Source organism: Muscardinus avellanarius (assembly GCF_963383645.1).
Source record: "Muscardinus avellanarius genome assembly, chromosome: 12".
Classification (NCBI taxonomy): domain Eukaryota; kingdom Metazoa; phylum Chordata; class Mammalia; order Rodentia; family Gliridae; genus Muscardinus; species Muscardinus avellanarius.
The window spans coordinates 14,809,851-14,828,031 of record NC_137798.1 but is presented as its reverse complement, the minus strand read 5'-3'; the positions used below and the strand labels follow the sequence as shown (position 1 = coordinate 14,828,031).

General features: G+C 45.5%; 2 protein-coding genes across 2 annotated transcripts in view; both read right to left on the bottom strand.

Annotated features, from left to right (window-relative positions):
• The window catches only part of NEDD4 (NEDD4 E3 ubiquitin protein ligase), a gene marked incomplete at both ends in the record, with an annotated part of 113,615 nt that extends 96,107 nt beyond the window's left edge, over nt 1–17,508 (bottom strand). Inside the window, 4 exons of the mRNA XM_080707990.1 lie at nt 4,156–4,194; nt 4,287–4,365; nt 11,394–11,467; nt 17,464–17,508. Of these exons, the coding sequence (XP_080564116.1) occupies nt 4,156–4,194; nt 4,287–4,365; nt 11,394–11,467; nt 17,464–17,508 (237 nt within the window). The remainder of the gene's footprint in view (nt 1–4,155; nt 4,195–4,286; nt 4,366–11,393; nt 11,468–17,463) is intronic.
• On the bottom strand, nt 8,144–8,762 carry LOC308271577 (MARCKS-related protein-like; the record flags this gene model as incomplete). The annotated part of the gene is made up of 1 exon (XM_080707991.1): nt 8,144–8,762. The coding sequence occupies exon 1, from the start codon at nt 8,744–8,746 to the stop codon at nt 8,144–8,146; it is 603 nt and encodes a 200-aa protein (XP_080564117.1). The 5' UTR covers nt 8,747–8,762.
• Nucleotides 17,509–18,181: the final 673 nt, after the last annotated feature.

Genomic DNA, 18,181 nt, shown 5'->3' with positions numbered 1-18,181 from the left:
ATAGATCCATGGTCATAAGCCTTCCCTTCCTCCCTCTCTATCTACTGGTCCTCTGACAGGATCAATGGTTGAGTGGATTCCCAACCCCAGGATCACGCTTTCTTGACCAGAAAGGCAAACATATACCTAGAAGAGGTATCCATTCATGTGTGGACAATTTACTGAACCTTTCACAAACAAAGGGATCCAAGTTAGTGAATTAAAACAAAGAGTCAGGAGGGTTAATGATCTACAAACTTTCTGTCTGGTTTTGGTAGCAGGGTAATGTTATCCTCATGAATTACTTTGGGATGTGTTCCTCCTCTTCTGTTTCTGGTTAGGCACCGTGTAGAACTGAAATGATTCATTCCTTCAGTGTGTGTTAAGAATCAACAGCAGGACTATCTGGGCCCGAAGTGTTCTTTGTTGGAAGGTTTTTAACTTCAAATTCAATTTCTTTAAGAGATATAGGGCTAGCCGGGCGTGGTGGCGCACGCTTGTAATCCCCGCGCTTGGGAGGCAGAGACAGGAGGATTGCGCAGGTTCGAAGCTAGCCGCGCGCGCTGGCTTAGGAGACCCTGTTTCCAAATAAAAATGTAAAAATAGGTCTGGGAGTGTAGCCCAGAGGTAGAAAGGCTTCCAGGAACCCCAGTACCACCAAAAAAAAAAAAAAAAAAAAAGAGATATAGGGCTATTCAGATAATCTATTCTTAAGGGTAGTAGGTGTTGTTAAAACAATTAGTCCATTTTATCTTAATTATTAAATTTGTGGGCACAGAGTTCTTCAAGTATCCTTTATTATCCAGTTGATGTCTATAGGTTCTGCAATGACGCCCCTTTTTAGTTGCTTAGGTAGAAGCTTAGATTAATGATTAGGGACCCCTCTTTTCTAATATAATAATTTAATGCTATATATTTCTCTCCAACCATTAGCTACAACCTACACATTTTGATGTTGTGTTTTTATTTCATTCTATTAAAATGTTTTCTAATTTCCCTTGAGAATTCTTATATTTTTGGATTACTACAAAGGGTGTTAACTTCCAAATACTTAGGGATTTTTCCAGACAGCTTTCTGTGATTGATACCTACTTTACTTCCATTACAATTAGCAGCCATAATTTGCATGATTTCTAATATTTAAAAATATTGAGAATTTGGTTTTGGTCCAGCCTCCTAGCATTGAATAGACGGTTGTTGGGTGGAGAGGTTATAGCTATCAACAAGGCAAAACTGCTAGTGTTTCAAGACTTCTATTTCTTTACTAGACTCTTTTGCTCTATTTTTTATATTAATTACTGAAGGAGAAAGCGAGGAGGTTTGAATTCTCCCAGTATAATAATGTATTTGCCTATTTTTCTTTTTAGCTTTGTGTATTTTGAAGCTCTGTTGTTAGGTGCATACATGGTTATTATTTTTCAATGTGCTAGCATTTTTTATCATTTTATAATGGTCTTCTTTATCCTTGATAATTTTCCTTGTTCTGAAGTCTACTTTGCCTAATATTAATGTAGTTACTTCCATTTCTTTTAATTACTTTTTGCATGGTGAGTGTGTGTGTGTGTGTGTGTGTGTGTGTGTGTGTGTGTTACTGGGGATTGAACCCAGGGGTTTTTTCCTTCTGAGCTACAGTTCCAGCCCCATTTTATTTTTAAACAGGATCTCACTTAGGTTTTTGAGGCTGGCCTTGAACCTGCGACCCTCCCGTCACAGTCTCCCAAGTACTGGGATTATAGGCATACACCACCATACCTGACCACATGGGATGTCTTTTGGGTATCTTTTTAATTTTAACCTATCTTATAACATCTAGGTTCCTACCTCCCCCTTCTTAGCTTTTATTGAGGTACAACCGACGAATACAAAATATATGTATTCAAGATTTACGTGCAATTTGATACATGTACTTTGTGAAATAATTACCATGATCAAATTAATAATCTATTACTATATAGTTAACCATTTTATATGTGCATGTGTGTGTAATAAGGACACCAGAGTCTCTTAGTAAACTTCCAACGAGCAACAAAGGATTGTGAGTGTGTCCCGTGCTGCACCTGAGACTCCTCAGATACTCCATTTCATCACTGACACGCACGCCTCCTGACTCACAGTTCTCCATGTATCGCACTCTTCCAGCTTTAGAGTTACTTAGAGCATCCGGTTAAGCCCAATATCCTATTATTGTATCATGCTAAAACTGGAAGTCTTCATATTAAAAAAAAAAAAACTTCAAAAATATAGCACTAGCTGGATACCTTTTTAACGTGATAATAAAAAGCCATCAAATCATTTATCGTTATGACTAAGCCCTATTGACATGAACAAATCAATGAAAAGAGAAAAGAACAAGACATGAAGAAAATGTCAACATATTGAAAATACATATATTTCTGAGTATTATGCAATGAGATAAATAAAATAATAAGAAAGCTGGGCGTGGCTGGGAGTGGTGGCGCAGGCTTGTAATCCCCGCGCTTGGGAGGCAGAGACAGGAGGATCGCGCAGGTTCAAAGCCAGCCGCACGCACTGGCTTAGGAGACCCTGTTTCCAAATAAAAATGTAAAAATAGGTCTGGGAGTGTAGCCCGGAGGTAGAAGGGCTTCCAGGAACCCCAGTACCACCAAAAAAAAAAGAAAAGAAAAGAAAGCTGGGTGTGGTGGCGCACGCTTGTAATCCCAGCATTTGGGAGGCTGAGACAAGAGGATCACGGCTCAAGGCCAGCCTCATCTACTAATGAAGCCCTTTGCAACTCAGTGAGACCCTGTTTCAAAATAAAGAATAAAAAAAATAGGGCAGGGGGTGTAGCTCAGAGGGAGAATGGCCCTGTGTTCCATCCCTAGTACTGCAAAAAAAGAAAAAGAAAAAAGAAAAGTACAAATAAATTTAAAACGCAACCACTTTGGAGGCATTTAAAATTCTCTCCCAAGTAACACATGTTCTAAAGAAGCGATTAAACCCAGCCATTATCAAATCTGGAATTTATTCTGGTGAAAGAATAAAATAAAAATATAAATCTATTTTTCTCCATAATTAACTCAAGATTCCCAGATTTCCAGACTGATTTAAAATGCTGTTTTTATGTTGCACCGGAGTGGAGGACATCTCTCTAAACAAGCGCAACAGCAAAAATGGAAACAGACTCCGGCTTTCACTTCAGCAATTTATTCCTCATCAGTCACTTGACTAAAACGGAACGAAACCACACAAATGGGGACCGTCCAGTGCAGAGCACGGCTGAGCGGCTTCCCTTTTACTGACTGAAGTCAAGTGTGGCCTACAGAGCCACAGGGGGCTGCAGCTCCGGCAGCGGTGGCTAGCCGCAGGCACCAGAGCCCTACGCGGGACGAGGCAGAGAGCCTGGCCAGGTCGAGGTGACCACGGGCTGAGTGAGGTCAGGGGCTAAGGAGGACGGCGGGGAAGCAGGAATGAAAGCGCAGAAGTCCTCCAGGAATGTTGGCCTTTAGGGGAACAGAGGAATGAGCCGAGAGCTAAAGCGGGAACGGGGTCACAGAAGATATTAATAAGATAATCTGAGAGGGACCAGCAAGGAGGTCACCGATGTACATCACTGGGCCAGCGATGCTGCTGACACAGGGAGGATGTGCGGACACTGGCCGGCCTGAGGTCCCTCCCTGGAGGCTGACATAACCTCTGATCAGAGCTGGCTCTTTGGTGTACGAGTCGGGGAAGTGAGCCATCAGGAACAGCCAGCAAGGTGTCTAAGAAAAGATGTGCGTGTCTATCCATAGTTCCTCACGAGTTCTTGTCTGGACCACTGTTTGTTTGTTTGTTTGTTTGTTTGTTTTCAGTCCTGAGGATGGAACCCAGGGGCATTCTAGCTCTGAGCTACACCACCGGCCCTATTTTATTTTTTATTTTGAAACAGGGTCTCACTAAGTTGCAGAGAACCTAAGTTGCTGAGCCTAGTCTCAAACCTGCAACCCTCCTGTTTTAACCTCCACGAGCTGGAATTATAGGCATGTGTTTTTCATAACACAAATGGTTCCTGGACCTTGCTATCCTGGGGACACCTAGTTTTAACTCTTCAAATTTTTAAAAGTAGAGGCAAATTCTAAGGTACATTTTAAAATATTATACATGAGAACTTATAATTCTAACCTATGGAGAAATAATTTATTTTTTCTGTTTTAATAAAATAAAATGCATACTTACTCTGAATAGTATTTCTTCGTTCCATTTTGGATTCAAAGACTAAAAGAAAATAAAGTATAATTCATCTTTTATATTTTTGTCACATAAGAATAAAGTTCATTAGAAGTGTTTTAGATGCTGAGAAGTCTGACCTTCTTAACGGTTTTCGTTTGCACACTTGTAAAAACTCCATCCGTTGGGTGGTATAACGTCACTCTCACATAAGGGTCGCTGTTAAAATTTTAAGAAAGAAAGTTTAATTGCTGCTTAGCCTACCCTCCACTTATCCCCATTATCACACGCATAGTTTTCCTAGTTAATTTCTGCAATTATTTCCTGTACTTAAAAGTCAGGGTTCTGTATGCAGGGTTAGCAAATATATTAATTTTTAAACCTTGCTAAAAAGTTTAAGTACCCTGTTAGCTACATGAGCAGAGAATTAGAGAAGAAAACCCTTTAATCATAGGTCTAAAGACTTAAAAACTTTTTAGATTTGGGAGTAAATGAATGTGTATGTATGTATGCATATATATATATATATATACTGATAGGGAATATTCTCAATATATATTATATAATATTAATAGATATCTATAATATAGATAGACAGGGAATTGAACCCAGAGATGCTCTACCATTGAACTATACTCCAACTCTTTTTTTTTTTTTTTTGCAAGTCTGGGGATGGAACCCAGGGACATCGTATCTCCGAGCTATACTCCCAGCCCTACTTTTTAGTCTTTTTTTATTTTTTTGAAACAGGCTCTCACTGAGTTGCAAAGGGTCTTGCTAAGCAGCTGAGGCTGTCCGCGAACCATGATCCAGAAAAGACAATACTTTTCCTCTTGACTAGCCTTAGCGGTTCTTTGTTGTTGTTGTTGTTGTTTTGTTTTTTTGTGGTACTGAGGTTCCTGGAAGCCCTTCTACCTCCGGGCTACACTCCCAGACCTCTTTTTACATTTTTTTAAATTTGGAAACAGGGTCTCCTAAGCCAATGCGCGCGGCTGGCTTCGAACCTGCGCGATCCTCCTGTCTCTGCCTCCCAAGCGCAGGGATTACAAGCGTGCGCCACCACGCCTGGCTAGCCTTAGCGTTTTTTCTGAAAAGCACCTGAACATATGCACGTGGGTATGTATTCATATATACTTTCCTACACTGCCTACTCCTTTGGACTCTGTCAATTCCTGTGTCAATGTATCTGTCTTGATGACTGTAGTTGTATTGCAAGTCTTGAAATGATGTCCTTCAACATTGCTTCTATGTGTGTGTGTGTGTGTGTGTATGTGTATGTGTGTGTGTGTGTGTGTGTGTGTGTGTGTGTGTGTGTATGTTGGGGGGCATGCCTGTAGGACTGGAAATTGAACCCAGGGGCATTCTACCTCCAAGCTACCATGCCCGGCTCCAACCCTGCTTTTTTACAAAATTGATCTGGCTATTCTGTGCCTTGACATTATACATACATACTGGAATTAGCTTATCAATTTCTCCAAAAAAGCACACTGGGATTGTGCCAAATCTAACCAATTTGGAGAGAAATGTCACTCTAACAATTATCGTCTTCCCATCTATTAACATGGCGCATTTATCTGTTGATTTAGAATTTCTTCAATTTCCTTTAGCAATGTCTTATAGCTTCCAGAGTACAGTTCTTAAAAATCTCTTGTTTCCTTGATTTCTAGATAAGCTACCATAAACAGAGACTTTAAAAACTTATTTTCCCATTGTGTATTAATAGAATACAAAAGATTGGATGTGGTGGTACATGCCTGCAATCCCAGTACTTGGGAGACTGAGGTAAGAGGACCACAGGTTTGAGGACAGCCTCAGCAACTTAGTGAGACTCTCGGCAACCTAGAGAGACCCTGTTTCAAAATTAAAAAAAAAAAAAAAGGTCTGGGAGCACAGCTCAGAAGTGGAATGTCTCTGGGTTCAATCCCAATACCACCGGGGGAAAAGAAACAACAAGAAGACATAAAAGTATAACTGACTTTAGTACACTGACTGTATTATTTATTGATTTTTTTGTGTTACTGGGTACAGAACCTAGGGGCATTCTACCTCTGGACTACACCCCAGCCTTTATTTTGAAAAGGGTCTCACTAAGTTGTAGATGGCCTTACTAAATTGCTGAGACTGACTGCAAACCTGCGATCCTCCTGGCTCAGCCTCCCAAGTACTGGGGTTACTGGTGAGTGCCACCACGCTTGGACCAAACTTTGCACTCTTGGGAAAAATCTCACCTGTCACCTCATCATATATTGATCAATTTTATTTGTTAAAAGTTTAGTAAGAATTTTTGTATCTGCATTCATCAGTTTTCTTATAATGTCTTTATTTGGTTTTGCAATCAAGATTTTTAAATGCCTAAAAAGTGAGTTATAATATTCTGTTTTCTAGCCAGGCGTGGTGGCACACACTTGTAATCCCAGCCTTTAGGAAGCTGGGACAGGAGGATCACGGTTCGCGGGCAGCCTCTGCTACTTAGTGAGGCCCTCTGCAACTCAGTGAGACCCTATTTCAAAATACAGAATAAGCTGGGCGTGGTGGCGCAGGCTTGTAAACCCAATTGCTTGGGAGTCTGAGACGGGAGAATCGTACAGGTTCGAAGCCAGCCTCAGCTACTTAGTGAGGCTGTCAGCAACTTAGACCCTGTTTCCAAATAAAAGATATAAAACATGTCTGGGAGTATAGCCTGGAGATAGAAACACCCAGTACCACCAAAAAAAAAGGAATTAAAAAATAGGGCTGGGGGTGTAGCTTGGAGGTAGAATGGCCCTGGTTTCCATCCCCAGTACCGCAAAAAAGAAAAAAAGAAAAGAAAATCTGTTTTCTAAAAGAATTTGTATCTTTTTTTTCTTCCTTTAAGTGTTTGATAAGTGTGTTAAGTTAAAGCCATGTAGGCTTGAGCCCTTCCCTGTGAAAGGCCTTTAACCACATATTCTTTTTCTTCAATTAGTAAAGGGCTACTCACATTTTCTATTTCTTTTGTAGCTAATCTTAGTAAACTTAGAATTTCATGGAAATCGTGTGCCATTCTTATTGATAAGAAATCGCACAAAATGTTCTTTATCCTCTTTTGAAGATCTGAGTATCTAGTATCAATTCTCTTCAACTGGAAAATCTTCCTTGAACATTTCCCACTGGGCATTCTGTCAGTGACAAATTCCCAGTTTTCTTTTTTCTGAATGTACTATTTTGTCATCAACTTTGAAGAATATTTTCACTAAATCTAGAATGCCAGATTCTTTTTTTTTTTTTTTAAAGGGATGACATTTATTCCTTTCCAAATGTTACAGTAAAACCAGGTGGAAGAGAATGGTTTTAGCAATTAGAAAAAAAAAGTACAAATCTGGGGTTTGGCCATTAAAAGTTATTTCCAACAACGGGAGAAAAAAAGACAACAAGAAGTTGTTTCACATTACAGACCTCCCTCCCACCCCAAAGCCTAATACTTGCTTACCAAGTCAAAAAAGAGACACAGGTGATTCACAAGCTGGAGGTTGGAACTTGAGTAAGACATATATAAAAACCTAGACAGGGGTAGTGTCCTCCCCAGCCCAGGTGCCACTAGGCACAGCACAATAGACTAAAACTCAACAGGGGAAGGCTGGACACTCAGGGTTTTGGGAGTATGAGCACCCCACTTCTGGCTCAGGGATTTGGGGGGCAGGATAAACAAAACCTACTTGGAAAAGAATTGGAGAAAACCAGCAATTGCCTTCTGCAAGGGTGGGGACAGGGAGGTAGGGCCAGGGACAGGAGCATTTCACATCACTAACCTAACTTGGGAAAATGTAAGGAATCATCTTCAACTGGCCTTAGGAGGAGGACCAGATGGCTGATGGGAGAATCCACAGGAGGGAGAGGAGAGGGAACGTGGCTGGGAGGGGGCAGCAAGCCCCTTCCTTTCTGGGCACAGGAAGGCAGCCAGGGCACCAAATCCAGGCAGTGACCTCACAAGGACAGCACAGTTTTTGCAGCTTAGAGATCACCACCTGTCCCCACCCAGCTACTCATTCTGCTCAACACCGGCAGAGGCAGGGCCGCTCTCTGGCCCCGAGGGAGTGGACGGCTCTGCGGCCTGGGGCCCTGCCTCCTCTTCTGTGTCTCCTCCCTTGGAGGCAGCACTAGCCTCTGCCCGCTTGGCCTGGGGCTCCTGGCTCTCCGGGGTGGCAGCGGCCTTCCCTTCCTGGGCAGTGCCCTCCTCGCTGCAGGCACCCATCTCCCCCTGCTCCTGCTCTTCCTCCGTGGGTGAGGAGGCAGAAGAGTCGCCCCCGCCCTCCTTCCGATTTCTCTTGAAGGACAGGCCGCTCAATTTGAAAGGCTTCTTGAAAGAGAATTTCTTCTTCTTCTTGGGGGTCTCCTTGGGGGCGGCTTCCCCCTTAGCCTCTGCTCCCTGGCTAGCGGGCGCGGGCTCGATGGCATCACCAGTGGCCCCAGCTGCCTCATCTGTTCCGTTCACAGGGGGCGACTCCCCTTCACCCTTGGGGGATAAGTCTCCATTGCTTTTCACGTGGCCATTCTCCTGTCCGTTGGCCTTCGCGGGGGACGCGCCCGCCGCCTCCTCGGCCGTCACGTCGCCCAGGGGAGCCTTGGAGCTCTGGCTGCCCATGGTGGGGGTCTGCTGGGGCGCCCGGAGCCGCCCCGGGCTCGCGCCGCAGGGGATCGTTCCTAGAATGCCAGATTCTATTGAGCCACTTTCTCCCCGACTCCACAGCTTCAGAGGTCAATCCCTAACTGGATAGTAGTTTCCCTGTATATAATGAGCCATTTTCTTTCTTTCTTTCTTCCTTTCCTTCTTTCTTTCTTTCTTTCCTTCTTCCTTCCTTCCTTCCTTCCTTTCTTTCTTTCCTTTTCTTTCTTTTTTTTTTTTTTTTGGTGGTACTGAGGTTCCTGGAAGCTCTTCTACCTCCGGGCTACACTCCCAGACCTATTTTTTATATCTTTTTATTTGGAAACAGGGTCTCTTACGCCAGCACGGCTGGCTTCGAACCCGCGCGATCCTCCTGTCTCCACCTCCCAAGCGCGGGATTACAAGCCACCACGCCCGGCTATTTTCTTTCTTTCTTTAGTGAGGATTCTTTTTTCATTGTTCATGGCTCTCATTAGTTTGACTTTTGTGTATCTCAGTGCCCTCCCCCCCTTTTGGTACTAGGGATTGGACTGAGGGGCATTCTACTTCTAAGCTACACTCTAGCCTCTTTACTTATTTTTACTTTGAAACAGGGTCTCACTAAGTGGCTGAGGCCTTGCTAAGTTTCTGAGACTGGTCTGGAATCTGTGATCCTCGTGTGATCTGTGAGCCTCCTAAGTGCTGGAATTATAGGTGTATACGACCATGCCTGGCTCTCAGAGTCTCTTTAAGTGTTCTCCTGCTTGATATTTTTTTTTTATTCTATGAATTTATGTATTTCACCAAACTTGGAAAAAATTTGACCATTCTTCCTTTAAATATGTTTTGCCTTCTTTACCTCTCCTGTTTTTCTTTAATTACAGGATATTTAAAAAAATTTTTTTTATTGGTGCATTGTATTTATACATCATAATGGGGTAAATTTATGGTTACCTCTCCTATTTTTTTGGGACTTCAATTATCTGTATGTTATACTGCTGGATACTACCTAACAAATCCCTGAGGCCCTGTTTATTTCCTGATCTTTGTCATCTAATTAGGCAATAATTTATTTCTCTTTCAGTTTGACTAGTATTTTTTTCATCTCCGTTCTGCTATTAAATCCACTCAAAAAAATTCAATTTCAAATATCCCACTTTTCCTTTCTCTCTCTCTCTTTTTTTTTTTTTTTTGTTTGTTTTTGCGGGTCTGGGGATGAAACCCAGGGGCATATGACCTCTAAGCTACACCCTCAGTCCTTTTTTTTTCTTCTTCTTCTTCTTTTTTGGTGGTACTAGGGTTCCTGGAAACCCTTCTACCTCCGGGCTACACTCCCAGACCTATTTTATATTTTTATTTGGAAACAGGGTTTCTTAAGCCAGCGAGGCTGGCTCCGAACCAGCGCGATCCTCCTGTCTCCGCCTTCCAAGCGCGGGGATTACAAGCGTGCGCCACCACGCCCGGCTATTTTTTATTCTTTATTTTGAAACAGGGTCTCACTAAGTTGCCGAGGGCCTCACTGAGTAGCTGAGGCTGTCCGCAACCCACGATCCTCTGGTCTCGGCCTCCCGGATGCTGGGATTAAGCGTGCCCACCATGCTCTCGATTTACTATGAATGTATTTTCTTTTCTCTCCCGATGTGTTCCATTTTCCCGCTTTTATTTTTATTTTTATTTTTTAGTACTGGGGATTGAACCCAGGGCATTCAACATCACACCCTAATCTACTTTATTTTATTTTTTTTAATTTTGAAACAGGGTCTCTTTGAGTTGGAAAGGGGCTCACTAAGTAGCTGAGACTGGCCTCGAACCTCTGGTCCTCCTGTCTCAGCCTCTCAAGTACTGGGATTAGAGGTGTGCATGCCACCACACATGGGTCCTGGCTCCTTACAGATCTGAAAATTTTATATCATAAATGTCAAATTAGGGAGACTGCATTCTGCGATATTTCCTCTGATGAGTTGTTGGGTTTTTATTGTATCACATAATTAATCATCTTGTTCGAACAAGGGTCACAGCCTTCTATTGGGCAAGGACTCTCATCTCATCAGATCCTCTGACATCAGGCGAGTCACTGGGCTTTCTAGACTTTCCCTATAGGTCTCCACCATTTAGATCCTTTAGATCCAGTCTGCTGATTCCCCAGGTCATGAAGACCAGAATTTCCCCAGGTTCTGACTCCACCTGGCCTCAGACTCATGCTTAAAACTGGAAACTCATTGCAAACCCTTCCTCCACGGCCGACTCCACGAACCTGCCCCTGCGTCACGCTCCGCTACTGTCAAGCTCCTACCGTTTCTATCATCAGCCAGAGTTTACAGTCATTACCTGCTAAAGAATCCATAAAATTAAAATTTTGTGAATTTCTGAAGGCAGAACTCAGTCATGAATCTCCTAACTACCACTCTGATTGGTACCTTTGCCTCACTTCACAAATTCAGTAATTCAGATTCCTAGAGACGGAGTCAAACACCAAAACTGGACAAAATACTATTCTGCTTTGTATGACAATTTACTAATAAACATTTACTTATGACAGTTTACTAGGAACACTTTCCTTATCACTCCGTTTCTCATTTAACCATAATTTGGGCGAAAATTAACAAAGGCAAAGTTTTAAAATTCTAACCTAATTTAAGATACTTACCTAGCTCCCAAAATGTCCTTCTTGGCAAGGCCAATTCCAGCTATAACTTTCACCCTTACAATTCGTGAATTCTCCTAAAATATAGAAATTTATATTTAATCTTATGTACTTATAATTTAAGACACAAGTAACTAGGATGTTAAAATTTATTAGAGGAATATTTTTAAGAATTAACTTGATTAATGCCGGGCGTGGTGGCTCACGCTTGTAATCCCCGCGCTTGGGAGGCAGAGACATCGGAGGATCGCGCAGTTTCGAAGCCAGCCGCGCGCGCAGGCTTAGGAGACCCTGTTTCCAAATAAAAAAATGTAAAAATAGGTCTGGGAGTGTAGCCCGGAGGTAGAAGGGCTTCCAGGATCCCCAGTACCACCAAAAAAAATAAAAAAAAAATTAACTTGATTAAAAGCTATATAGGAGAAACTTAAAACTAGATTATATTTATATATTACTTTATTATCTATAAAATAATAACAATGTCAAATTATCACACTGAATAAGAATCACTCATTGCTTCTAAAGAAAACCAAAACCAAAGTAATAAAACTAAAATGAACTTATCATCTGCCAGTACTGAAAAAAAACAATGAAAGGAGCAGCTCAGCCGTGAGCCCCACACCCTCTAGGGTGTGAGAACACCGGCCGCAGGCCTGTGCTGGCCATCAGAAGACAGGAAGACTCTCCCCCTCTGAGAGCCCCAAGGGAAAGCACCTGTCACACAAGGTGGGTAGCCCCCCAGGTGGCCGCAGGCTCGGGCGACCCCACCCCGCGCCCACCACTCACAGAGGAGGCCCGGGACCGCACAAGGAGCAAGTTAGAACACAAGAGATACGGAAATAGTGCGCTCAATGCGGAGAAGAGGTCAAGAGAATGGCCACGGCGGGTGGGGTATCACGGACGGTGGCCATGCAGGAGGTGTGGACAGCGGGCTAGGGGGGTGCAGGGAGGCAGGAGCTTGAGGAATTGCACAGCAGCCGCCGCACGTGCACACACACACACACGGCCACAAAGGGAGTGTGAGATGTAGGTATATAACAGAATTAATCCATCTTCCTGGACGTGGAGGCAGGGAGAGTATCAGGGAAGGCTGAGGAAGGTCCATTTAACTGGAAAGGGTGAGCAGGAGTCGGGAGGAGGAGAAGGACACCAAGAAGGACCCCGAGAAGTGTGGGCCGCAGGGACCGGGCAGCAGGGTAGGCGGACAGGGGAGGTAAACACACGTGCGGACAGACTTGCGCCGTCATCAGTAGGGTGGTTACTGGTTTTTGTTCTTAGTATCTATTTCTCACATATTTAGGTTGTTTTTTTTTGTGTGTGTGTGGGGGGTCTAAGGAGGGAACCCGGGGACATTCGACCTCCCAGCTACACCCTCTGCCCTAGTTTTTATTCTTTATTTTGAAACAGGGTCTCACTAAGTTGTAGAGAGCCTCACTAAGTAGTGAGGGTTGCTTTCCCTGCGATCCTCCTGTCTCCGCCTCCCGAGTGCTGGGATGACAAGCGCGCCCACCACGCCAGAAAAGGGCTGTTTAGGTTTTCATTGTCTACGATGTCCTTGTTTTTCGTGTATCCCCAGCTTTCCATTTTTAGTTTTCTGTACACCTGTCACAAATGTTACTGCAAACCGTCAGAGCTTTGAAAGCACTCGATGCAGTAAACCCAGGGGCATGCTACCTCCACGATGCACGCCCAGTCCTTTCTCTTTTTTGTTTTGAAACAGTCTTTTTTTTTTTTTTTGTGGTCCTGGTGGTGGGACCCAGGGGCTTTTCTACCTCCGGGCTACACTCCCAGACCTATTTTATACTTTATTTGGAAACAGGGTCTCACTAAGTTGCTGAGGCTGGCTTTGAATCTGCGCGATCCTCCCATCTCAGCCTTCCGAGTACTGGGATTACTAGCGTGCGCCACCACACCTGGCTGAAACAGTCTTGCTAGGTTGCTGCGACTGACCTTGAACCTGCGATCCTCTAGAGCGAGCCTCTCACTTTCTGGGACTCTAGGAGTGCGCCGTGCCCAGTTCCTTCGTGACATTTATACAACGCCGACTTCTCCTCCCTCTTGGCTCTGTGTTCAGTACAATCTGCTGTACATCACTATAACCTCACCTCCTGTCAAATGCCCAACACGTAGTAGGCCAACGAATATGTACTAAGCAAATAGAGAATTTAAGTACTTTGGAGGCCCAGCTAAAAGTTATAAAAAGAGAAGACAGAAGATGTGGAGACAAGGCGTAAGAATGGCCCCAAGTTTAACAATTCACACACTCATCTGTCACCTCCCAGGAGTCTCTTCTCTTATATGGGCCATTTGCAGCGGAAAAGTAGAAAGAGCCAGTTAGGGCACAAAAGAGACCTGGGCTTCACTCCAGAGTTGCTATCTCATGAGAAGGGTCCTTGGCAAAACCAGTGGCTCAGATTCTAGACCTATTGAGTGAGGGCAATGCTATCTACTTTTGCAAGATTGGGTGATGATTAAAGTTAGAATATGAAGCCGGGCATGGTGGCGTATGCTCGGAATCCCTGCACTTGGGAGGCTGAGACAGTTGGATTACGCAGGTTCAAGGTCAGCCTCAGCTACTTAGCGAGGCTCTCAGCAACTTAGTAAGACCCTGTTTCCAAATAATTATAAAATAGGTCTGGGAGTGTAGCCCGGAGGTAGAAAGCCCCTGGGTTCCACCCCTAGTACCACACACACACACATACACACAGTTGTCTTGGTGCCTGGCACAAAGTGAGCTCGATTGGAAGCAGCTGTTATTATATTTAGGTTGACTCTTTTTCCCTGAAGACAAATGTGCTCATTAAAGCGTCCTCACGCGCCGTGCTGACCGCGTGCCCACGCCATCTTCTCAACGCCCCAAGATGTCTCCCATCAGTGGAAGCCAGACCCTGTGGCCGGGCCACGAGTTGTCATAATGGGCCACAGGCATATTTACTTCTCCAGTCCTTCAGAAAAGTCTTCCAAAACCCTTTTCATTTGCTTGGACTAAACTTTCCCCTTGCATTTAACTCCAGGATTCTCTTATGCCCCGCATTCCTCTAGCTTCTGAAGACGTTGGTAGGATCAGCAAGGGAACCAGAATCATAAAGCAGGAGAAGCTGGTCACATCACTTGCCGCAGAATTCAGCAGAACAGGAGGACTATGGCGTTGAGGAGTTACAAAAAAGCAGTAACAAAGACACTCCATGAGAGACCGGGATAGATGACCAACGCGGCTATCTTCTATTCCTGTGTGGTGCATAAAAGTTTGGGACTGTGTTCCAGACTCAGCACCGTGCCAGGGCACACTTCTGCTCGGCCTCGGTGGGCTCAGAAGTGTCAGATTATACCCCGAGTTTCCCAATGCTACTGCGCTGTGTAGCTGTTGCCCCCAAAGGAAGCCATTCTTCATACGTGCAAACTACCCCCAGCTGGCAGAGGAAGCCCCTCAACTCTGTGGCTTCACTTCTTTCTCCGCTTTGTTTCAGGCTTCAGTTACCGGAAGCAGAAATCACTCTAGATATTTCGAGAAGACAGAAGTAAATTCCGGGAATAAGGTGCTTACAAAATTATTGGAAGAGCTGGAAGAGGAGACTCTAGGCTGGATGTCCGCGGGGATGGGCCCACCAGGGAGCTGCCGCCTTGCCCCAGACAGAGATGGGTGAGTAGGAGCCACCGCCAGACAGAACCTGAGGATGCCCCCCAGCACCTGAAAGAGGCCACCGCCACTACTCCTGTGGCTTTGGGAGGAAAATTCAACGTCTACATGGCTGCGCCTGCCAGCAGAAAAACAGAGAACAAAAGCTCCTCTTCCACCTCCCAAATCGCACGTGAATGCACCTCACTGGGTAGCTACTTCACATCTACAATAATGATGCAAAGAGCTGGTGTGGTGGCGCACACCTGTCATCCCAGCACTCGAGGGACGGGGTGCGTGGACAGCCTCAGCTACTTAGCGAGGGCCTTTGCAACCCAGGGAGACCCTCCTCCAAAAAATAAAAAGACTAAATAATGGGGCTGGGGGTGGAGCTCAGAAGTAGAATGCCCCTGGGTTCCATCCCCAGTAGCAAATTAATAATAATAATAATAATAATAATAATAATGCAAAGGGAAAAAAGTATGGGAAACACACTGCTTTGCTTTCTGGCCTCTACACAACTGGGAGGTCTGCTGGAAAGAGGCTGGAAATGGTGCCGAATGCCTTAAATCCATGGCACTGCTCCCTACCACAGACGGGTGGAAGTGATTCCCCACTACAACCACATGACTGTCAGAGCAAATCAGGAATCAATTCTATTACACTTCCTTAGTTAGCTAGTGTCTTAATGGTGAAATTCCACATATAGAACCTTTTACATGTGGAAAAGAGCTACAATTCGCTGCAAAGTCTTCACGATCTAAACCTCAGCGTACTTTACGATGAATACGCTCCTAATTGTGACTCGGTGCTCAAAAATGCCAATTAAATGGCGTTTCTGTTTTTCCAGTCTATCCTATTTCTGTTTACTTTTTTCTCCGGTTTTGTTTTCAACTTTGTGACAATCATCTTCTGCTGTAACAGAAAAGCTACTCTACTTTTAATCAACAGCAGAGGGCTGCCTATTCTCAGACAAGTCTGGGTATTAGAGGTGCCATAGCTGCAATGACTTTTTTTTTTTCTTTAAAAATGTGGAGAAGCTGGATGTGGTGGCGCACGCTTATAATCCCAATACTTGGGGGGCTGAGACAGGAGGATCACAGGTTCGAGGCCAACCTCAGCACGTAGTGAGATTCTCATCAACCTATGAAACCCTGTTTCAAAAATAATAATTAAAATGACGTCGTTGTGGGGGTATAGCTTGGAGGTAGAATGCCCCTGAATTCAATCCTCAGTACCTCAAACACACACATACAAAAAAAATTGCATATATTTATAGAGTACTATGTGCTATTAAAGGGTGAAACATTCAAACTCCTTCTGGCATTGTGAAATAGACGGCATACGGCTGCCTTCAGTTAGCTTTTGTGCAACAGCCACCAGAACTCTTGCTCCGACTGTAGCTCCTGCTCTCTGGCCCTCCTCCGCTGGCCTGGGGGAGCGGCTACTCCTCAACGCCTACGAGATCATTTCGTTTTCAGACTCAAACAGTAGCGACATCACGCAATACCTGCCTTTCTGTGCCTGGCTTATTTCCCTTATTACCTCCCTCCGTGTTAGGGCAAATGACAAGATTTCCCAGGAGATTAAAGTCTAATGGCCTCACCTAAACATTCTCACAATACCCTGGAATGACAAATGGTTTATAAACAAAAAGGCCTCAGGAGTGTGTGGAAGATATCTGCAGACATCAACTTGCCGAGAGAAGACACTCTTATAACGCTATTAGAAGATACCTAAACCAGCCCCGGGTGGTGGGCGGCACACCTGTGGTCCCAGCACTGGGGAGGCTCAAACACGAGGAGGCCAGCCTCCTAGTGAGGCCCTCCATAACTCAGGGAGACCCTGTTTCAAAATGAAGAATAAAAAAATAGGGCTGGGAGTGCAGCCCGGAGGTGGAGTGCCCCTGGGTTCCATCCCCAGACCGCATTAAACAGACCAGCCGACACCTAAACTCTCTCTATAGATGGGGTAGCAACAGGCTACAGGTGACAGACGCGCGGCGTGTTTGGCTGAGCGCAGGCACTTCATCTGAACCAGTCGCAGTCTCCCGTCCCCATCCCCGGCCTCGAGGGCCCGGGAAGCCTGTCTCGCTGGAGACCACCTCTCCTGAGCGGCCTGGGTGCAGCTCCAGCACAGAAAGCGAGGGGTCACACACCGGGACCCTTAGCTTGCAAAGGGAACGGCGGAGGCCAGATCTTTCAAGTATTTATACTTCCTCGGCGTGGTTCTCTTAAATAGGGACGGAGGCAGGGAGGCGAAGCTGAAGCCCCGCAGGTGACACTTGTTGCTAACGAGGAAGATGAGCCTCTTTTAAAGATGGAAAATGAGTTTCCGTCCCAGGCTCCATCCCAAGCTCCACGCAGAGGCTCGAGCCGGCTTCTGACACCGAGATGCCCGCGAGGACCCCCCGGGCGCCAGCGCCCTCGGCCCGCCCGCCCGCCCGCCCGGCCCGCGCACCTCGGCCTCCGGCAGCCCCAGCACCTCCAGCGCGCACGCCGCCATGGCCCGAGCTCGCCGGGGCCTGGGGGAGGCGGAGGAGGGCGGGAGGAGGCGGAGGGGGAAGGGGAAGAGGAAGAGGAGGGGGAGGGGAGGAGCAGGAGGGGGGAGGGGGAGGGGGAGGAGCAGAGGGGAGGAAGGGGAAGAGGAGCAGGAAGAGGAGGAGAAGGGGAAGGAGGAAGAGGAGGAGCAGGAAGAGGAGGAGGAAGAAGAGGAGGAGGCGGAGGGGGAAAAGGAAGAGGAGGGGGAGGGAGGGGAAGGAGGAGGAAGAGGAGGAGGAGGAGACAGCCAAGGAGCAGGAGGAGGAGCAGGAGGAGGAGCAGGAGGAGGAGCAGGAGGAGGAGCAGGAGGAGGAGCAGGAGGAGGAGCAGGAGGAGGAGCAGGAGGAGGAGCAGGAGGAGGAGCAGGAGGAGGAGCAGGAGGAGGAGCAGGAGGAGGCGGGGCAGGAACGGGAGGAGGAGCTGGAGGAGGAGAAATCCCCAAAGGCTTATAAAAGGAACCATTTGGTATAGCTAGCCGACAGGCAACAGTTAAGATAATTCCAAATGCCACCGATTTGACTCATGGTGTTTTATTCTTTTTGTTCAAATAAAAAAATCATAATGACCAGCATCTGGGAGGCTGAGACAGGAGGATCACAGTTCTCAGCCAGCCTCAACTAATTAGTGAAGCCCTTTGG